We start from the raw sequence: 22,008 nt of genomic DNA on the forward strand, positions 1-22,008 counted from the left end.
GGGGGCGGGGGGAGCCGGGTCGGGCCCGCCGCCATCTCCTCGGGCGCGGGGGCGCAAGATGGCGGCGGGCGGGCGCTGAGTGCTGTGCCCACAGCTGGCCAAGGACCTGCTGCACCCCTCCCCGGAGGAGGAGAAGCGTAAGCACAAGAAGAAGCGCCTGGTGCAGAGCCCCAACTCCTACTTCATGGACGTCAAGTGCCCAGGTAGGGAGGGGGAGGGCGGGGATCGCTCCTCGGCCCGTGCCCACGGCTCGGGGCCGCCGCAGCGCCCGCCCGACGCCGCGCTTCTCCCGCAGGCTGCTACAAGATCACCACCGTGTTCAGCCACGCGCAGACCGTGGTGCTCTGCGTGGGCTGCTCCACCGTGCTGTGCCAGCCCACGGGCGGCAAGGCTCGCCTCACAGAAGGTGGGTGAGCGCCGGCCGGGCCGCGTTTCCCTCTCCCCGTGTCCCCGGGGCTTTGTCCCCCTTCGGGTCCCAGCTGCGGGGGCTCCGCTTCCCTCGGTGTCGGCACGCTGCGGGGCACCTCGGCACCGACGCTCGCAGCTCGGGGGTCGCTCACTTGTGTGCTTCCCCTCCCCAGGATGCTCCTTCCGAAGAAAGCAGCATTAAGCCCCCGGCGCCGGGATGGCTGGGGCTACGCGCACAGCGCGGGCCGCACCGCACGGAGGTGACCACGGAGCCACGCGCCCGGGGCCGGGGGAGGCCGCCCGGGAGCGTGACTTGAACTGTCCCTGTAGCCCCACTCATCTTGCTGTCAATAAATTTTGGATAAAACAGACGCCGTTGAATTGCCTTTAATGTGTTCGCCGTTGTGGGAGGGGGATGGGGCTGATCCTGAACCGTCCCCATCTTCCCCTCAACGCTTAACTGACAAAAATAACGGGTTCTTCACCTTCACAGTTCAGGGCAGGAGGTAACTTGGGGTAAACAGAGCTCCCTTCCATCCCCGTCGGAACGAAGCTGCCGCTGTGCAGTGCAGGGGCACGGCCCGGTTCAGCTCCGCACGCTCCACAGCCCCAGCTGCGTCCTGGGGCCTCCCTGCATGGAGCTGCCGGGCTGGGAGGAGCCTGCACGGGGAAATAAAAGCGCTGCCCCCAACATCCGAGTGCTCTGAGCTCTTGGGGGGGCAGGGGGGGATGTTCTCTAAACCTCAGAGTCCCCCCACTGTGTTGGAGCTTTCCCTCCGGGGAGGGCTGGCTGCACAGCGGTGGGAACAAACTCCCCGCGCCGTGTTGCCCTGAATCCTGTGTTGGGGCTGGGGGTGTCAGCCCAGCGCTGCCCAACCGGGCCCAGAGAAAAGCCCCGGCTCACCTGCCCGGGGCACAGCCGCGCTGGACACGTAGACGAGGGGCAGGGTCTGCAGCCTGGCCAGGAAGGCGTTGTACGCTGATAAAACAGAACCCACTCAGCACTGCGCCCGCTCTCAGCTGCCAGCTCTTGCGGCCCTAAGAGCTGCCAAGAGGAAAGGATGCGTTTCTGCAGGTGTTAATTAGCAAACTACAGAGCTCCTGCGCTTACCGAGGTACAGAACAGCTGTCGATCCTAAAACAGCAAAGAGAGTGAAGAGGAGAATCTGGTAAGAGCTTGCCAGCTGCTGGTGAATTCCCGCTGCGCCGCACTGCCCTGAGGTGCGAAGCAGAGGGCTCAGCCATGCCGTGCCCTCAGCCCAGCACAACCACGCGCCGCGCTGGGACGGGAGCGCTAAGCCTGGCTGAATTGAGGCACTGTAAGCGGGCACGGGGCTCTGGTGCGCGCGGAGCTGCGGGCACTCACCAGGGGGACACTGCTCAGCGAGAGCTCTCGCTGTCACCACTTCCCTTTGGCCGGTGAGCGCGCAAGAGACGGTGATGGAGGCGGCTGCTGGCCTCTGCTGGAGGGAGCTGAGGTTGAGCACGCGCACCGTGTAGTGCACAAGCCCGGGCTTGTCCGAGAAGAACTCGGCAGGCGTCACCGCCAGGGCTGGAGAGCTGGAGCGAACCTCGGGAACGCAGAAACGCGGCGTCACCCCCCGCGGCCAGCTGCTTCCCAGCGCAGGAAACAGCGATTTCTTTCGGAGCCCCGAGGAACAGAGGGCTGAGGGGGGACTCGCTGCGCTCCCCAACCCGTGGTGCGTGCACATCCCCCCCCCGCGCCCCACGGCAGGCGTCTATTCTGCCCCCAGGAAAGGAGAGAAAGAGCAAAGCTCCTCACGTACCTCCAGGTTGTCCAACACTTTGTCAGCCCCCAGCACGCTCAGCACGCCCGTCAGCTGCGTGGCGCTGAAAACCAATTCTGACTGACTGAGGTAGAAGGCGGGGAGGAAAGGAACGAGGATGCTGTGTGTGCCGCCCGGCCCCTGCTCGCTGCCCACAGACACGGCCACACGCACGGAGGTGTCGGCTGTGCTGAGCGCCAGGACGGCTTCACCGCGCTGCGGCTTCGCGGTGATCGCGCAGACGTAGAGGCCTGCATTCAAGACGGGATTCAGAACAGATTGAAAACAGAACAGAAAGCGTCAGCGCCACGGAGCCCAGAGCGTGGTGCTTGGATCCCCCAGCTCGCGCCTACCTTCCTGGGTGCTGAATTCTGAGCGCACCAGGAAGACGTCCCCAGCTGGAACGTCCAGCGCGGTGCTGCTGAACGCGACGCGGCACTGCAGGAAGGGCTGCGCGACGAGGCGCTGCGCGATGGCGCTGAGCTGAGCGGAGCTGCAGGAGCCTGCAGGAAGAAGCCACGAACGAGTCCATCAGCCTCTCGCCTTCAGCACAAGGCGAAGCTTGCCCCGGGGCACGGCCTGCCTTAGCTCGGCCTGTAACCGCCACCCAGGTTTCCCCATCAGCACCACCCTCCTCCCCAGCGGCAGCCCAGCGTCCCGTATCCGCAGAGGCAGCTCCTACCTTGGAGGGTTTCCCTCCCGCTGCTTGTGGCAACGAGAACGTGGAACGCAGACGAACTGGGAGCATTTGTTAAATAGTTTTTCTGACCAGTCCGGAGATTCAACTGGGACGAGCCATTGACGGCGACCTGAAAGATCGAACAGAGACTGCCAAGCCCAAGACGTCAAATCACGCAGCGGGGAAATTTACCCCTTCTCTTTTTTTCTGCTCTTCTACAAAGCTTGCCTAACTGGAGAATTGTCATTAGTCTGAAGTACACTAACGAGCATGGTAAAACACCTTTAACGTAAATGAGAACCGAGCCCTCCCTGGTGTGTTTCTAACTAGCCCTTCACTTGCAGTTCTGATTGTTGCTCGGAACCAAGAGTTTCAGAGCAGCTTCAAGTGAGGGTTTCATTCCCTATTCTAGCAGTGCCTACCTACACAGGGACTGCATGTTCTTATCAACACAGCCTTAGAGATAACAGCCCAACTGCTGCTCTTCTTGATGTGAAACAGCATCAACACATGTACGCTCCTGGTATGCAGAAGCAGGCCTGTCCTCTCCCCTCTAGATTGGTGGCAAATACCTCTCTGTATGTTTTCACTATCCCTGGGATGTCGTGGAAGACTGTCGCCGTTCCGGAGCTCTTCGCTAACGCCGCTCCGCTCGCGCTGTCTACGGCAAGAACAGCGGGGGGGGAAACGCGCCACGTCCCCGGTTCACCTGCAAACACCAGGCTCTGAGCTAGGCTGCACTGCACCGCATCCACCCGGCAGGGTCAGCGCCTGCTGCGGGGGCTGGGGAGCTGCATGCACCCAGCGGCCCAGCACGGAGCATCACGCAGCATTTCCCGTGCATCTTTAGAGCTCCTACCAGCCCGGGAAACACGGAGGTTTCCTTCTTGTGGGCCTCCTGCAATGCATCTTCCTAAATGCCAACGTGCCGTGGGGGAAATCCTTCCCCGCGTTTCCCAGCTAAATACACCGCAATAGTGCCTGCTCATTCTCCGGGCCAGAGAGCTCATAAATCATATTTACTTCAGTAAAGCAGGACCGAAAACTAGAAGGTTAAGTTTGGGGTTCAGCGAGTAAGAAGAACGCTCGCGTGAACTTGAACAGGATGGGAGAAAGCTTCCTGCATTCCTTGGGAGGCTCTCTGGTTACTTTTTATTCTACAAATGCTATCAGAGACTTAATTTACCATGTAGCTGTGATTAGACAGTACTAAAACCACAGAGGGAGGCCTGTCACCCCATTACGCAGGCAGCCTCTTAATGCAGTTAAGGAACGCTTTGTTTAAGTACCAGTAAATTGCCCCGAGCAGCCTGTCCTTTCAGTGTCTATAAAACAGCCATTCTGAAGTGGGGGAAAACGGGAAAAATGCTCTTTTTGTGTCAACGATAATAAAACTGGGCCCACGCTTGAACTCTGAAGGGGCAAGGAAGCGAGGCCTCCTGCAAACAGGAGCAGGGGTTCAGAGCCTCGGGAATCTGTGTGCACGGATGCCACGCAGAGCACTGCTCCGTCCCCACCTCGAGGCAGGACGCCCCGGCCCAGGGAAGATTCCAGGCTTCACAATTCAGAGAGGAATCTCATTAAAATCCCACCAGCCTGGCCTTCCTCGGCTTCTGCACTCGAAGCAGGCTCGCTGCCGACCAGCCCAGTCAGATGCTACAGCACAACACGTACGAACCTTCCTGGTTTACAAGGGGTGAGCTGAAACAGACGACGTCTCCTACTGCAAGGGGCCTGGAGAGCTCTGGCTTGATGGCGTAGTCCACAGGCACAGGGACGTAGTCAGCCACGCCTGGATGCTTCCTATCCTGGATAGTCAAGAGCGTCACTCCTCTGCTCACAGCCTGAGCGACGTAGGTGTGATTCTTATCTGCAGGTCTAATGAGCAGCAAGTCATCTCTGAAAACAAAGATGTCCTAAGCAAGAGGAATCTGCCATATTTCATCCCTCCAAAGTCACGTATTTCCCATTGTGTTTTCCACGTGTTGCTAGGGCATTGGCGATGAAGTAAAAGGGCTCTCAAGTCTCAGCAGCTGTTTTCAAACACATTTCAAGTTTAAGGTGGAACTTTACATCTCTGTTATCACTTGTGATATAAAAGCGTGCGAGTTCTCTCCCCACCAGCCACGTGGCAGCGCTCTCGGGACCGTACCTGTTCACAGACAAGCGCAGCTGGGCGTGCTGGGCATGGAACTTCTCCCCAACGCTGTTGTAGAACTCAACCGTAATGAGTAAGGACATTCCCAGGGGAAACGTGGCCAAGGAAATGCCACCGGTGGTATAAATCTGGGGACTGATGTTTATCCTTAAATAGGAAATGGGGGCAACCTGGGAAAAGCAAAGTTACACTCAGGCTAGGAGCTTTCCCTGGGCGAGCCCCTGGCAGCTGACTGCTGCCTCAACTCCTACCTGGATACTCGTTACAATTGTCTGATTGACTCCAAAGAGCTCCAGAGAGGTCACTTCCAGTGCAGCAATGCCTGTGATGGGCCCGGCTCTCAGCAGCCCCTGATCGGGCTCCTCGAGGACTGAGGAGTTGGGGTAGCACTGCAAGATCTGAAGGCTCACGAACGCAGCTCCTTCCCTTAGCCAAGAACAAAAGGGAGGAAGCAGTGTTAGACTGGGACGGGCTGGGGGTTTGTTTCACACTCAAGCAACAAGCAGCAGCAGCTCATTTTTTTTCTTTTTTTTCTCCTGACCATGCATACGTTCAGGATGGCACTCGAGTTCTTCCAGATCAATATCGCAACAAAACGAGTGTAGAGTAACCCGGGAGAATGCAGGAAGGTGCAGTGTAAACCTACTAGCCAAAAACCCAATGCAGACACCAAGGCCTGAGGTCTGCTTTTGGAGGGAGGTATTCAGGAGCTCATTGCTCAGATTAATCACGTCGCTCCGTTGGCGCTCAGTGGGGAATGTTTCGCCCGTACCGAGCTGTCCCTTTAAGAATCTGAGCAGCGTTTTCTGCTCTGTGGTGGACTACACTTCATACATTCTTTTCAGACAGCAGCTTGAAGCAGAGCATGCCTCAAATTCTCTGCCTTGGAGCAGGAAGTATGCAAATCTCTGCTGAATATCTCAGGATGGGAAAAATAAGGTAACAGGCAGCTGCACGTGCTACCAGGAGAGAAACACATCGTCAGCTGCCCCTACGTTCCGGGTTCTCCTTTCTTTGTCTACCTGTTTGTGTACAGCTTGAGTTGAGAATTCGTGGACATTAAAATTTGCTCAGTGGAAAACAAGGGAGAGAATACAAACAGCTTTTCAAATACCTACAGGCAGAACAAAAAGAAATTATTAAACAGAGACACCGAAGAAATGGATTAACGACAGCTGGGAGTGAGGAGCGAAGGAAAAGCAGTTCCTGGTCACCATGAAAAACAGGCCTACACAGAAGGAGGTGGAAAGCTCTCCTTGCAGCTATGCCCAACACGTGTGCCCCAAATGAAGCCCTCCTGCTGCACCCGCTCATGCAGGCTGCCCACAAGTTTCTCCCACTCCAAACGCTGCTTCTGCAACAAGCCCAGCCCGTGGCACGTACCAGGACCTGCACTTCATCTGACAGCTCCGTCACATTCCCTTCAAACTGCCCAGCAGATGGATTCAGACACTGCACCTTCACCCTGATGTTTGTTCTACCTGCTGCCCTGGTGGACACGACCATAGCAACGTTGCTCTCTGCTGGGAGCTGGATGGAAACCTGTGAGAGGGACAGCACAGCTACGGGCCAACCAGTCCTGGGATTCATGTCTGCTTAAACGCTGCCTGTGCCACCTCCTGAGGCCTTCAGCCACGGGCACTGCTCTTTAAGGCCATTCTTGGAGGCTTCCTCCGTACCTTCCTGTGTCGAGGAAGCAGCTCTAGGACATTTCTTTTGCTCACTGACCACTGGAAGCTCAGCTCTGGCTTAGTGTTACCGAAGGAAAACGGAGTCAGCATGTTGTTCAGCCCCACCACGAAGACTGGCATCTGGAAAAGAAGAACACTGCCACCAGCTAAACGTGAGGTCACCTGAGGTTTCCTGTATTCTGGGCTCCTTGGCCCAATCCTCTGTGAAGAGCAGACCAGTCACTGGGGCACACTGTATGCCATTAGCAATTGAATGCGAACCCCTAAAGGCTGGAGAACGGGAATTATGTATGATATATAGGTCATGAACTTATTAAAGTAGTGTATTCTCTGCAGTGCTTTAAAACACAAAAGAAACCCTCCTCTCCCCAGCTTAAATGACTGGCAGCAGTGAGCAGGTCGTACCCTCTCCCCACCAAGAATGCAGTGAATGCGTATTTCAGGATCTGAGACCAGCCCCTGTATCTCCAGGGAAACTGAGGGGAAAGGAAACGCTGCTGAGAAGTAGCTCTCTGAATGCATCCAGATATTCTGTAGCAGCTGAGAAATTCAATTTCTAAAAATGCATTCCGTGCTGCCTGCGAAAATCCTCCCTCCGAATCTCCCGTTCGTTTTTCGAAGCGCTGAAGGCACAGGACAGCCCTCCAAAATCTCTACAAAGGAATTCCAGAAAGCGCTCCGCTAACACACAGCGCTGTGACGTGGCGCTCCAGGCTCCTCGCTAACCCGCTCTGTCTCTGCTGCCCTCACGCTCACACACAGTTGTTTCCCAGCCCATAAATCCAGCTAAGAACAGAGCTGCAGCCTGCAAGACTCGGATTCCTTGCGAGCAGCTGGAGCAGGCTGTTGCTCCTCTCTAAGCTAATGGCGTTACTTTCTGTTGCACGCCAGAAGGAATAAACTAGAAAACTGAAGGGGCTCTTTCTACTGACTGCTGTTCTCCAGTCAGCACTGAGCTCAGGCTTTAGTTATTAATTGCAGCAGTTGATTAGGATAAGAATCCTCCTTAACTTTTGGCCAGCAGAAGTTTTCAGCGTGGGCTACAATACCTCAGTGCCTGCGATGAGCCTCGTGGCGGGTACGTGAATCCTTACTGCTTTTAACGGGATCACTTCTAGCTCCACTTGATCCTGCAAAATACAACAGCACTTCAGCTTGGTGACGTCCGACTCAAGTGCACGGCCTGCAAGCGGCCGGCAGCTTTGCTTCTGAGACACGCTGCCCTGTCTGCTCTGCCAGGCGGGGAAGGGGCAGCCAGCACATCCCCGCGGTCAGGCTGCCAGGCTGGCTCGTCACGGCCACCTCTGCCACGCTGCTGACTGCTGGCCACCCTGACACACGAGGGTTTCTTCCTAAAGAGCAAAGCTCTTGGATTCCCGTTGACTCCTCGCCTGCACTAAGCAGCGCCTTTAACTGTGTCCCACTGGGGGCGCCAGAAAGCAAGAAAAAAAGGCACGGAGAAAGCTGCCCCTGGCCTGTGACGGCCTTGCCTCTTGCTTCTAACAGTCAAAACTGCTTTTACTGACGCATTACAAATACCAGATCGATACCGTGCCATTAATGGAAGGTTTTTCCAAGGCTAGGTATTCAAGGTCAGGCAACCAACACGATTAGAAAGCCTGACAAAGAAGGGAAGAGGGAGTAAAGAATATAATGGGAAGATACCTGTGAGAACACAGTCACTCTTCCCGTGTCTTCACTAACCACCTGGATAGTGCCCTGTATCGTGGTGGTGCCGACCGCCTTTGCTGTCACGTGTCCAAGCCAGCTGACCTCAGCGACGGAGCGGTTGGTGACAGAGAAGTGGACGATGGACTGTGGCTGGGGACCACCCTCCGACATCACCTGGAGGGTATTCAGATAGAACGGGAGATGTTCACTCAGGGAGACAAACATCAATTAGCAAATCCTGATGCTGCGGCTTAGGGAATTGACAGCTCCAGTTGCCTGCTCCACACCTCTCCCTCTGCAGCCCCTCCGCTTCCAAGGATGCAAAGTCCAAAACACCCCCATGTCCTCGTGCCCTCTGAGCACACACCGAGTGTCCGACAGCATCAGGACTGGCAGCACACCTATCCCAGAGTGCTGCCCCGTGTGCGCGCTGCCCCAGCTCTCCTGTTCCTGGACCCACGCTCAGAAGCAGCAGGCCGCATCAGCAAAGCTCAGTTCAGCAATGCAGGAGGGCTCTGGAATGTGCTGTCCTCCTTCAACCACTGAACCGAGGTCTGACCACCGCCAGATTGCCACAGGACAGGATTTGGGAATAAGACTGGTAATAGGATTCAGAGCCTTTCCTCCTAAGCTTAATGAAGCTCTTTTCACCACCATGAAGTATACCATGAAGTACTCAGGGGGAAAGGAAGCAGCGGGTGAAAGGGAGCAAAAAGTGCTCATCTGCTCAGAAAAATCATGCTCACCTGCATCATATTGTGTGGAATAAGAGAAATTTTCCTTGGGATCAGTTTAAATGGAGGAAAGACCTGGCAGAAGGGAAGAACATTCTATTGTAAAGTATTATACACGTTTCCTCCATACTCTAGACAAAGCCTGCTGGTGCTCAGCTACCACAGGAGCATGCCTAAGGGATGCTGGGCCAGCCTTCTGAAAACATTACTATAGAGTGCAGAGCTTTCCAGCAAGGGAAGTGGTTCTGCCTTCTGAATGGAAGGGCTGGGAGAACAACGGGCTACGCTGCCAAAACGCAATAAGCGGAGCACTGTTTTCTTCTCCCCTGAAGCACTTGGAACAGAAGGATTCCACAGCAGTCAAAAGTGAGCAGACTGCAAAGCTCTGCATTCTTACCTCAATTTTCCGTGGAGCAGAAGTCATTTTTCTGCCCATCTTGTCCCAGGCTGTAGCTACCAAAGTTGTCTGGCCCACAGCAACAGCGTGAAGTATGTACAATTGGGAATATTCTCCCACTTCCTCCACTTGCCTAGGAAGACACTTTAGCATGACTCCACTTTCCATTTCCTGTGTTATAACTAAGAGATAACTCGGGCAGGAACTGCCTAGCTGGCAAGTTACAACACAGAGGCTTGTGTTCTGAGATATCCATAGCGCAGAGCTCTGAGTGGCAAAATACCACTCAGTAAATACAAGAAATGTGAGGGAATCATTCCTTTGTCAAAAGAGAAGCACATGGACAGAGCTACCAGGCCTGAAGTAATGCACATAGCTCCTCTGGAGTTCTGGGTTCTGTTTTTCATCACGAGGTGAATACTACCAGCCAGTACTTTGGACTGCTCCAGCGTGCCAGCTGCAATACTCACACAAGGGTAACAATAGGTGATGCTGCTTGCAGCTTCAGCTTCATGTACTTGAAGTATTTACTCTGCAAGGGAAGTCGCTGAAAACCCAGGACTCGAACAGTGACAATAAGGGACTTGCCAATCTCGGCCTGGAATAAAAGGAAAGAGGAGGGAGGAAAGGAAGGGAGCAATTCACACACTCTTCCTTGCTCCGGACGCGAGATGCTAAGCCTGATCTCTGGTACTGCCTCCTCCCCGTGGGCAGGGCAATGCATCCCATCACACTGGGTTTAGGGACACTGGAGCTTCCCCGGGGCTCTATCACCTTTTCGCTGAGATCCACCTCCACCTCATGCATGTCAGACACGCGCACGTGGGCCATAACTGGTTCCAACAAGGCCAAACAGAAATCATAGACACTCAGGCTTAAAAATCCAGGCTGCAAAGGGGTGACCTATAAGGAAAGCAAACAGGCACAGCCATAGAAACTGAAGAATTTCCATCCCTGTTACAGAGGAGGCTCACAAAAATGAGGCGTTCTGCTCAAACACACTGCTCAGATCAGCTGCACCGAGCACTGAACGCAGCCACGGGATCTGGGTTCAGCCCACACAGCTCCCCACGGGGTCCTTCCCTGTACCAAAGGGAGCAGTGCACAGTCCTGGGGAACCTGAACACATCTGGCTTGCACTTCCAAGCTACACAGCAGCCAAAAGCTCAGAGTGTTTGTTCTCTGGCAGCGAGATTAGATTTCTCCCTCAAACACAACCTGCAGTTTTGACTTCTGACTCAGCGACTAACTCGTGCCCTTTGGGTCCCAACCAACACGCTGCACTGCAAGTATTGCTGGAGGACACGGCAGGGCAGGAAACTGCAGGAGGGGATTTTTATAAGGGACTACATAAAATCTCAGTCCAGGAGACAGAGGAAAAAAAAAATAGGGAGAAAAAAAGAAGCCAAGAAAAAGATTTCTTTCTTCCTTTTTTCAGAAGTTGAACCTTCCTCTGAAATCCTCAGCCCAAGCTTCTCCCAGTGCCAAACGCCCGCGCAGCAATCACCTCAATGGCGCTGTCTGCCTCCAAGTATCTCACGTTTGCTATTCCCTCCTTGCTGCTGTTGACCAGGAAGTATCCAGAACCTTCCACCAGCCTGAACAGCTCCTGCCAATGAAAACAAAATCCCATCAACGAACTAAGCCCTCGGTCCTCACCTGCTCTGAGGTTTCGCTTAGAAAGAGGAGGTCGCTACAAAATGTGAAGGCATCACTTGTTTTTGTGGGTTTTGTATCAGCAGGGGTTCTGCTCAAGAAAGAGCTGAATAAAAAGCAGAGCAAAATCCTCAGCAATTGTCCCCTCCACGATGACATCACCAAACTGTCCCCAAGTGCACAATTCCTTCCCAGAGTAAAGCACTGACTTAGGAAGGCAGACGTGTGAGATGTGTTCATGAGTTCATGCAAACAGGTGCTTTCTGCCATCCAAAAACCAGCAGGAACCAGATTTCAATAGCGAAAGGTTCCACGCATTTTCAAAGAACTCTGAGGTACAACACAGCTGTGAACAGTGCTGTTACCTTTACAGCAGGGTGGTTATATATAGTGACATTATCTGGCAAAACCGCCACGTCCTCGACCAGTAGGAACTCCACAGAGGTAAGCAAGCCAGACGCTGCCTAGGAACACAAACAAAATCAGAACCATATTACATCAGCATTGCTCAGGTTACGAAAGCACCACTCTCCTCCTCCTCTCCGACAGAAAGGAAATGATGACTGCAGATTGCAGATTTCTCCCGAAGGAAATCTCTCCCTGTGATGCTGCAAAGGTTGGTGTTTAGAACCAAAAATGAAGTGTCAGCCCATTACCAAGGATATCTGTCACCAAATGCAAGAAGGGTCAGGCCCAGAGCAAGCACGCTCTCATCCACCACGAGGGCTCCTCACTGCTCACCTGCGGGCCACCCCTGGTCGTGTACTTGACAAAGCTGACTTCAACACGAACAGTTCCTTTAATCTCATGCACTTCCAGAAGCTGATGCCCTACAAGCAACAGAAAAGAAACCAAAACCCTCAAGAAATACTCTTACACGAGATTTTGAAGATTTTTCAAGTTTCGCTGCATTCCCGAGGAACGATTTGGAATATCAGAACACAGTGGCTGACGTCCTCAAAGCCCAGCAGTACCGTGCAGCTGGGTCTGCCCGCTCCCGTCATCTTTCAGCACCATCTCCATGGCGCTGGCGTCAGAGAAGTGCGCCAGGCTCCTGTTGGATGACTTCCACTCCAGCACCAGGGAACTGAAGTTGTCAAACCTGCGCTGCTGCCGATCGAACACAGCCAGCTCCAGCACCGTGCTCCTGCGGCTGGAGACGGGGATCTGCGTGCAAAGGAACAGTTCCCGTTGACAACCTCCATCTCCTTCTCCTGAATCAGTTGAACCGTGATGGACAGGGCTCTGTGCAGCAGTGACTGCTCCTTTCTCCCAGCTACAGCTTGACCACCCAATGCATCACGGGGCTCAGGCTCTTTAGATTCCTCTTTTGAGCTTTCCTGCTTAACCAAGTCAATTACTGCCAAACCGGACACAACGGTCAGAGGAAACTTTGTCAGTAAAGGGCCATCGTTTATTGGGATGAAAGTTATTTCACTATCAGGTAACCACTTTTCCAATCAGCGCTCTGCAAGACCAGCTAATAACACCCAACCTTCACCTAAGCCCACTGCAAATACCTCACACATCACGTATTCCCAACACCCCCCAAGCGACTGCAGGACCGTAACACAGCATCGACACCAGTTCTGCCCCGAGCCTTACGAGCTGCTTGCTGTGCTGTGGCAGCAGACAAGGTCGAACGGCAGCGAGCGCTCTGTACACCGGGCTCACGGACATGCTGGCAGGAGCAGCGCAGATGAACGTCACCGCAGCCACCTCCACGGCAGGAGCAGGGTTCAGCTGCCCGGGTCGGTTCCCCACCCGGAACGTGAGCACCTGCAGGGACACACAGCGAGCTGCTCGCCGCCTGGAGCAGCCACAACGGGCAGAAAGTAACTGGTGTGCTCAGCAGTGTCTTCAAAGGTAAAGATGGCATGCATGGGATTAGGTGTACAGAACCGAAGGAAGTGCAGGACAGGCTCGTTGGGAGAAAAATGTTTTTTTTTTGCCTTGCAGAAGTTTCTGTGGGCACAGCGTGTAGGAAAGTTTCATCACAGCTGTCTGTGCATGTATGACAGAACCATCGGGCTGAACAGGATCCCTACTTTATTTTCCCCTAAACAACCCTGAGTAGAATGGGGACCAACAAACCAACAAGTGTAAGAAGAATGAAATTCTCCTGGGCTTAGCTGACACCACTGTAGGCTGTGAGCTCTCTAGTCAAGGGAAATGTGAGACCACACGTGCAGGTTTATCCACACTGCAGCTCCTTCTGAAGCTTAGAACACACAGATTGGAGTTTCCTTACCTGCTCCCCCAGCTCCAGGCACGCAGCCTGGTACACATACTGGTTCATTTTCCTTTGGGTTGGCAGTCGGATTTGCGTGACCTCAATTTTATCTTTATGCTCCACAGTCAGTTCCGAAAAGAAACGAGATGGTTCCAAAACCCAGGGCCCTGGCCCACCTTCAAAAACAATCTGCTTCTCTGCCTTCCAGGTCACCAAAGCCACCTCGATCGGGTTGACAGCCTGACCACATGAAGAGGAAAAAAAAGCAGAAATTCCTGCCTCTAATACCATTTGTCAGTGAGGCACTCAAGTCAAAAAGAGACAAAAAAAGAACCGCTGATACCACCATTTCATTGAAGGCCTTTAACTACTCCAGCAGTGGAAGGGATGTTTCAGGTCAACCCACAGGGCTTTTGTAATGCTGGAATGGGGCCACGCACACCCATGAGAAGCAGACAAGAAACTGCAGATTGTTATAAAATAGCCTCGTTTTTCTTCTACATTCATTTATGCCAAGCTGCCCAAGCAATATCGCTTAGACCCCACCCATTAAAATGCAAATACAGCAGCACACAGCTCCGACAGAAAAACGAAGAGCAGCCCAAACACACTGCTGCTCTTTCACAGAATTTAAACTCAAGCTGACTGTTAAACCAATTTACTCCCCTCCGACAGAAGGAGAGGTTTTTGGTTTTGTAGGTGCCGTTAATTGCCAGCTGCAAACGATTCAGGATTTGGCGCTGTGCAACAAAGACATTAACTCTTCAGCAGGTTAGCAATCCAAACACAACGCACACGCTTCCTCACCTTGAGGGGTTCGTAAGCAGCAAACATCGCACTTGTTTCAAAGTGCTGCTGGTGGGCACTAACGCCCACTGTCAGCAACGTGTGTCCCAAAGACCTTGCTTCTATTTGGAAGCTGGAGCAGGATATCCGGTCAGCCTTCTGATTACCTAAAACAGAGCATCTCTGCAGCAGATCTGTGATGAGATTAACTGCAAGAGAACCCTTCACCTCCCTCAGTTTTCCTAAAGGTTCCCCCAGATGTCACATCTGATCCTTCAGTTGTTGGGAGTCAACTATAAAATGCCACAAGAGACGGTTCGAGCCCGTCACAGCCTCAGAATTCATTAATAACCGACAAAGTCCCCACAAATGATACAAAGCACGTTTATGGAGACAAGTGTTTTGGAGCTAACCCATCGTACCTCCTTCTGTAAGGACAAACACTCCTTTCTTTTCCATGCTTATCTCCAAAGGTAAGAGGGAGCAGTCAGTGAAAGCAGCGTACTCCCTCGTTTCCCTCTGCATGAAGTAGGCCTGGAGAGGAGCTACCAGGACGTGCCCCACCTCAACGTCTGCGCGGAGCGGCATTAGTTCCACCTTTGCCAGAGGCTCCACGTGCACCTGCATGAGCAGAGCCCCAGGAAGCAGTGAGAGAGGAGGCAGCCGGCACCGCGAGGTCAGAGCACGCAGCTCCGAGCAGGAAACAGCCCGAATTCAGATATGGAAAACAGCTCGACAGCCTCTCTGCTTACAAATGATCTAATAGTTCTTAGATGATTTTAAACAGGATGTAACGTAAAACTCAGCAGCTAAATAGTACTGCATTACGAAGCACCTGACACTCAAGCAATAAGAAACACTAAGATGCAAGTCCAGTAACGTAAACTGGAAGCAGTCCCACTGAGGGAAGGCTGCAACAAAAGCCTCCAGAAAACCCAGCCCAGTGCTTCTGAACAACAAACACACTTTGACCTTCAAGCAGAAGCCTTCCTTTTCTAAGCCTGGACAAGACAGCATTTCAGAACAATAAAGTGCCCAGAAAAAATAATTAAAAAAAGACTTTCCTGTATTTCCGCGTAATGAAGGGGGTTCTGTACATCTCTGGCCTGAACTGTGCAGTGCCCCTGGGCCAGGCCTCCGCTCACCGCTCCTTTTATGGTGACCGTGGCCACAGTTTGATTGGAAGAAATCCAGGAGAAATTGCCACTGCCTCCTTCCACCTATAGGAACAGAAAGGAAAGGTAAGCACCATAAACTAGAACAGTGTCCTGGCAACAGGAGGAGGGTGACGTGCCAGAGCACACGAGCATTATTGCTCTGACAAGAAAACCACCTGTGTTTTCATGGCTTTACTATGGAACAGCACTGCAAAAGTGCACCTCCATTGCCTTTTACGCTTATGCAACGCTTTCAACAGTTCAAATCTGCAGTGATGTTTAATGATGTACAGCCAAGTAAACAGCGAACGAACTGGGACTGAAGAACAAAGGGACTAAGGCAGCACACAGGAAGATAAGGGAAAGGCAAAGGGAGGCGTGAACACGGGGGGACAGGAACGGGGCATTTCTGGAGAAAGGAAAAGAGCACGTGGCCTTATTAACGAAAAATGGATTTTGTGGGGGGAGCCAGACAGTTAAGTGTGGGAACAGAACCTTTCTGAGGCTGAAGCAGGACAATCAGAGCATCCGTGCGCTCTTCCTCTGGAAGAGGCTCCCAAAACGAGGAGGCCATCACAATTCCCCATCCCATAGTCTACCTCACCTGGAGTTTGTACTGATACAAGGCTCCAGTGGGATGCCACGGGAAGGCAAGGAAGGGAGGGGCCATGCTGACGGGGCGGTACAGCTTCACCTCCTGCTCCCGGCCGATCGCTGCGGGGAAGGAAGCCCCAGAGCCATCCTGCAAACACGGGGACAGAAGGAAACGTCCTTTCCGTCACAGCACCTTCCATCCAACAACAAACCTGATGGTTTTACACACGAATCCAGCCTGAACAGGCATGAATCCCCACGGAAAAGATTTGTGCTGATTGCTACAACCACAAGCTTAGGCAATATAAATTCATGAAATCCACTGTTTCTTTTGGGGGAATACAATCCAGATAGCACTGTAACATGTCCGTTAGTCTCCAAAACGCTTTCCTTTGTATAAAATTAGAGGCAGGAGTCTGTGGCTATATTCCTATCGTTTCCTTAACGCATTTAATTTACATTCCCAGGTGCTGAGGCCAATCGGCACAGCGTACCCTGCTTCTGCTTCGAAACCCATCCACTCTGACCACTGCATCTCATTCTCTTACAGAAAACATCCCCGGAACGCCTGGAAAGCTCCGGAAGCTGCAGAGGGGAATGCTGCTCGGCAAAGAGCCAGCGTGCTGCCGAGCCACGCGTGGTCTGCAGTGCAAGACAACACGCTGCACGAGGGCAGGAGAGAGCTGCAGCTGCTCCAACAGCAGCGCAGAAGCTGCAAGAATCCCCGGTGTCAGTCGGCTTCCCTCAGCTTTCCTTCCTATCTGCCTGGTTTCTCACATTTCTAAGAGCCACGTTTGCCTCTCGGAGCGCTCCCAGCTCAAACTGCAGACAGCGTTGTATACAAAGACCACATGGAGAGCATCTTGCTTTAGCAGGACAAGTACAGAGCAGCTCAAACCACAGAGCAGTTCACTGCACATGGATGTGAGCACTATCACGATATGACCCAGGGGTCTAAGAAACCATATTCTGAAGAAAATCACCACCGTCATTATCTCTTACCTGCTGCAGGACAGAGACCAGTTCAGCTTTGATCACTGTGACGCCAGCTTTGAGGACTCGAACTACGTGGTGAGACCCGTTAGGAGATGATGTTATCTCTTGAAAATACTCCTTCGAAAAGCGGTGAGTAATTCTGAGGTTCTGCAAATCGACCAAAATCAGCCAGCGCTGCACCCCCCTTCCAAGGAAAACCCGATTCACTGCACAAACACCCACGGGACCGCGTGGTTCCAGAGAGGTTTGCAACCAGCAGAGGTGAAACATGAGTGAAAATGTGTGCAACAGAGCCTGAAGGAAACTGAGATGATAACAGCAACAGCCACTTCCCTTCTCCTGCTCTCTGATCTCTCTAGTCCTGAGTACCCCCATTAGCAGCTACTTTCAGTACACTCGGAAAGGGCAGGAATGCTGTACTCGCTGCACGCTCCCCATGACAGCAACATAATCCATCATGGCACTGCTGCTGGCAGCCGCGCGTTGCTAACCGAACACGTACTCACATCCGATAAATAAACCTTAGTGCTGTCCCTGTCATAAACCTCCACAGTGACGGCATACTCTCGCTGCACTTCCAGCACCCATCTGTCTCCTGGATAGACGCTGAAACCTGAAACGAAAAACGTGCGTTGCTCTTGGAACCGCTACCAGCAGCAACCAGCGGTGCTAAATATCTTTTCTTAAGAACTTTTGATATCAGAGTTGCTTTTCTATCTGCGGAAGAACCGAACAATTCCTAACTTGGTTCAGAAAAGAAGTTTGTACTCCATTTTGTGCTTGATCAGTGAGAGCCAGGGATGCGATTTTTTGGGAACCGACATCTTGCTGCTGCCAAGAAGCAGAGATTTGAGCACAGAACGAGGAATGTCAGCCACCGCCGAGCGCTTCGAGTCACTGAACCCTTCTGGATGAGGACTGGTGACTGGAGCAGACAGGCGCTCATTATTCAGCCACCAAAGTATCCAGTATCGTGTAAAAACAAATTCTTGAGCCCAAGCACGCTCTAACAAAAATATATATTTCAGCAAGCAGCACAAAAATGGCATGCAAGGCAACCACGGCACATTCTTTCCAAGCTCTGAGGCCCATTCCCTGTTGCTAATCTCCAGCTTAGTTAATGACTCCGATTTAGGAAGCAGCCCATCAAACGGAGCGAGGCCAACTTCAATTTTCGGATCAGAGCGCTTGAAAAGATGCAGCCTGCTTTGGCCTTAAGTTGTAGATGCACACTGGCAACAGAATGAAGGCAGTGAGATATTAAAGACATATTTTCCTGACCAGAAAAAAAAAAAAACAGAACATGAGAGCTTTACAGTCAAGCTCCTACTTTCTTGTTACCTAAAAATCCAGCTTCTACGACAGAGATAGTGCAGTTAGGCAGTGCAGATGCAGCTCGCATGTGAACATCTTTGTTCTTGTATAGGAATTCTTGGAGAGTTTTTGTTTTATTCAGAAGGAGCGCGGTCAGCTTTAGGGAGCTAGAAAACTGGAAGGGTTTAAATACAGAGTAACTGAGGGCATGGAGCTCGATCTAATTTTCACCTTCTGCCTGTCAATGGGGCTACATTGTGTCATTGGGTGGAGGAGGAGTCCTTGTCAATGAAGAAGGGAGGAAGGAGGCGATCCCGCAGCAGCGGGGAGCACAGAGCTGCAGACAGGCTCAGCTGGGGGGAAGGAGGAGACTCACAGAGGAATCCCCTCCAACCAAGCCAACGCTCCAGCACTCAGAGAAACTCAGAACCGAAGCTCCAAGTACCCCACCCGCCTTTACAACCTCTTTCACCCCCCGGTCTGTGACTACAAATCAGGTTGGCCATACTTGGGAGAGAGCTCAGGCACCCAGCAGTACAGAGATGGCACTGGAACCCCGCAAGGATACTTCTATGCACCAAGAGCAGGCTGCTGTGGCCCAGCTGCACGGCTCGCACGGCGGCGGCCTTCGCCTCCAGGCTGACCACGGGCAGGCGCTCAGAGCCGCCGGGAGCGACGACTTGATCCCGAAGCTCAAGCTCATAATGCTCAAGAGGAAATGCCAGCTCTGCAAAAAGGTTATTTTAAAAATCGCAGTGATTTTATAACCACCTACGCTCTCCTGCGAAGCGTTCTCTTTAAGCAGGTACAACTGCAAGGACCTAACAATAACGACAGCACTCCATCGGTCTAAACATGTAATTAGCTGACGTTTTCTCCACGCTGGCAGCGTTAGTTCAGCGCTCAGGAGCTGACACACGAGTTCTGCAAGCATTAGTGTGCCACGGCAATCAATTCACACCCACTCTGCCACCACCAGGAGGCTGTGCCATTCCCCATTTCCACAGGGTGCCACATTCCCTCGTGAGGCAGCACGCACGAGGCCCAGCAGTCATGCACTCATAATACAACTTCATCTCTAGGGTCAGTTTCCCCGCTCTGAAAACCACAACGTATCCACACGCTTCGTTAGAAAGCTCAGGTGAAAACTGGGAGCAACACCACGGCGCTACGAGAATAATTTACCTGTAATCCTCCCCTGTACAACTTTTACGACTCTGTATTTTATAAGTGCTCCAACCAGGAGGCGAACGTCATGAGCGGGGATCAGCGCTATGTTCTCCAGAACCAGCAGGCGTACCACGGCAGCAGCCACTTTCTAATGGGAAAGGAATAAGTGCACTTTACCAGCACAGAAATGCACTCGGGAACACTTCCTTCACATCCTGACTTGCTCAGCATTCTGCATCTGCCCCACATTCCCTTGGCAATCTGGAATTTTTCAAGGACACGCTTACTTTTATTTTCCTATTGCTACGTGAAACACTGCTGACAATTAAAAAAAACCCACTCTCTTCAGTATTCAGTGGTGGAAAGCCCAACAAAACTGATAATCCACACAACACTGCTAAACGTGGCAATAAAGAGATTTCTTTCTCTCTTATCTGTTACTTGTGGTAGTCTCAGCTGTGTGTGTAACACAGCAGGGCAGATAGCTGTTAACACATACAGGGGCACACCCTTAAATTTCACTTACTACACCATGGTTTCTTTCCTGAAGCTCATGAACTGATACGTATTCCTCTGAACTGAAAACAATCAGAATGCTGCTGTCACCCGCAGCCACGAAAGCTAAAGCCATAAAAGATTACGTGCCACAAAAAAATGCCTATTTTCCACACAGATTGGCTAAAGCAGAGGTTTGGATTGTCTATTTTTAATATTAAAAAAAAGGGAAATTCACGGTGATTATTCACCTTGTAGGTCGATTCTTGTATTCGGACTTTTACAACCGCTGCACCAGTTGTGATTCCTGACACCAGGATCCTGTCTCCTTGTTTTTCTGCTCTTTCCAGCTCGACAATGTAATCTGGTGGCGAGTAGTCAGCTTCTGAGTACTTTAAAATCCTGACAAGAAAACAGAAGTAACCTTTGCCACCATCTCCACGATCGTTTCGGATTCACTAATACAGACAGGCTGGCGTCCCATGTGTACACTGATCAAGAAGAAATTATTATCAGAGAATTGTGGAAAAAACGGGTAAGGAAACACCTCTGAAGTCTCCAGTCACATCCCCAGTTTGAAGCAGAGGAACCTCAGAAATCCCAGATTCCCTGGGATCTTCTCTGACGGAGTTTTTAAAATGCCCAAGGATGAAGGTCAAGCATTTAACTCAATCTGCGTGAATTTCTTTTGCCTTCTCACCCTAGGAGCATCCCAGCATGAAAGCGAGTGCTGAGCATTCCCTCATCCTTTTTGCCATAGTCACCTTATTTTGTCTGACAATTCTATACTGTCCGTGTCCTCATCCTTTGCGACGCTCCACTCAAAAGCCATTCCTGACAAGCTACTGAACGTGTTTCCTGAAAACAGAGATGAAAATTCACATAGAGAGGAAAGCTCATGTACTCTTGCTGGCTGACACAGTAAAATCAAACCTTTCCTTCTGAACATGAAGGCAACAAGCAGCATTTATCTCTCAGAGCACAACTTGGGCACGGTACCGGGAGAGCCTTTCTCACAAGCAGTACCTTTAACATCCAGGGCTCTCACTGCCAACTCCAGAGGAGAATCTTCCACGTAGATCTCCCGAGTTCGGGAGAGAATTTCAATGCTGTCGATCACGTCAACAATCACATCGCAACGCAGCGTATGGCCGGTGACTGCAGCAGGGGAACAAACAGCGCTTCATTCAGCACCTACAACTTTCTATTGACTCAACAGCTGCGAAAAGCTGGTAGCAGCGAGAATAATTAATAGCTGCTTTCTCATCCTGCAGAACCTGAGCGAGGTATTCACGGGTTGTTTTCAACAATAAATCGTTCACCTTTCTAACAACGCACAACATCGTATGCTTCCATACAAGCCAACATCCCAGCTCCCTCGGTCACCTCCCACCCCACGAGCTGCTGCTTTTCCACGCACCGCGTTCCTCAGCTATCACAGCGCTGCTCAGCTTGGCGGGCTGTGCGGACTGAGCAGACAGCAGGGCTTTCTGGGAGCACGTAGTACCATTCTCATAAAAGGGCTCCGCTGTGACAACGTTGTAATGCATGGAATGCCTGAAAGACACAAAGATATTCCCCTCTCTGCTTACACGTCTATCTTTACAGTGCTGTCAGAGAGCCAGGCCACTCACAGCCCTGCTGGGCACAAAGCACAGCCATGGCCACCATCACACACGAAGCCCGATCCAGGCTCCCACCTCCTCACTGCGCCCCAAACCCCTCCATCCCCACAGGCCGCCCCTTCCTGCAGCCCCCAGCACCGCTCCCTCCCTCACCAGGAGTAACAGCCCCCCTCAGCCTCCAGCACGAAAGGCACCCGCATCTCCCGGCTGAAGGGCAGCAACACTTTGGGCACGTTTAGTTTAAAGGCGCAAGAAGGCACCACGACGAGCAGGGAGAGGGCGAGAAGGCAAAACCGCCGAGCCCGCCTCATCCTGTCAGCGAAACAAAATGGCGCCGCCCGCAGGGCGCCCTTCCCGCCTTTCTGCCGGCGTCGCTCTGCACATGCGCACTAAGTCACGGCGCACCTGGTGGCTGCCGACTGCGCATGCGCGCTGCCCCGCCCTCGCAGCGCGCCCA

At 52.4% G+C, this 22,008-nt stretch overlaps 2 protein-coding genes across 4 annotated transcripts; one reads left to right on the plus strand and one right to left on the minus strand.

The window, feature by feature from the left end:
* Positions 95-779, plus strand: RPS27 (ribosomal protein S27; the record flags this gene model as incomplete). The annotated part of the gene is given in 3 exon segments (XM_021376810.1): positions 95-203; positions 296-406; positions 582-779. Coding segments are annotated over 3 exon segments (249 nt in total), but the record flags the coding sequence as incomplete, so codon positions are not given.
* Positions 781-21,932, minus strand: NUP210L (nucleoporin 210 like). 3 transcript variants are annotated; one of them, XM_021376606.1, is made up of 40 exons: positions 21,705-21,932; positions 21,347-21,483; positions 20,953-21,084; positions 20,691-20,784; positions 20,178-20,328; positions 19,447-19,579; positions 18,830-18,988; positions 18,289-18,357; positions 17,454-17,560; positions 16,954-17,094; positions 15,962-16,099; positions 15,265-15,420; positions 14,623-14,821; positions 14,222-14,367; positions 13,433-13,654; positions 12,787-12,960; positions 12,156-12,348; positions 11,923-12,011; positions 11,547-11,645; positions 11,033-11,134; positions 10,300-10,428; positions 9,996-10,123; positions 9,526-9,658; positions 9,141-9,203; positions 8,389-8,568; positions 7,773-7,853; positions 6,712-6,843; positions 6,416-6,574; positions 6,055-6,146; positions 5,284-5,458; positions 5,027-5,202; positions 4,553-4,773; positions 3,447-3,583; positions 2,878-3,004; positions 2,549-2,698; positions 2,196-2,446; positions 1,775-1,979; positions 1,520-1,543; positions 1,313-1,387; positions 781-1,068 (listed from the first exon to the last, which is right to left on the minus strand). In XM_021376606.1, exons 1-40 carry the CDS (start codon positions 21,860-21,862, stop codon positions 995-997), a joined length of 5,511 nt encoding a protein of 1,836 aa, XP_021232281.1. In that variant the 5' UTR covers positions 21,863-21,932; the 3' UTR covers positions 781-994. The 3 variants fall into 3 exon arrangements, with proteins under 3 accessions (XP_021232281.1, XP_021232280.1, XP_021232282.1); XM_021376605.1 differs by having other exon boundaries at positions 1,520-1,624; XM_021376607.1 differs by lacking the exons at positions 781-1,068; positions 1,313-1,387; positions 1,520-1,543; positions 1,775-1,979 and having other exon boundaries at positions 2,260-2,446; positions 2,878-3,023.

The sequence above is a fragment of the Numida meleagris genome, chromosome 24, assembly GCF_002078875.1.
Source record: "Numida meleagris isolate 19003 breed g44 Domestic line chromosome 24, NumMel1.0, whole genome shotgun sequence".
Taxonomy (NCBI): domain Eukaryota; kingdom Metazoa; phylum Chordata; class Aves; order Galliformes; family Numididae; genus Numida; species Numida meleagris.

What these genes read in the sequence shown, in the direction of transcription:
- NUP210L (XM_021376605.1), bottom strand. Translation starts at nt 21,862, where the DNA reads ATGAGGCGGGCTCGGCGGTTTTGCCTTCTCGCCCTCTCCCTGCTCGTC. An exon ending in CACAGCACAGCAAGCAGCTC is followed by an intron (nt 12,349 to 12,786) that starts GTAAGGCTCGGG and finishes CTTTGCACGCAG; the next exon opens with ATCCCCGTCTCCAGCCGCAG. An exon ending in GACAGCTGTTCTGTACCTCG is followed by an intron (nt 1,388 to 1,519) that starts GTAAGCGCAGGA and finishes CTGTTTTATCAG; the next exon opens with CGTACAACGCCTTCCTGGCC.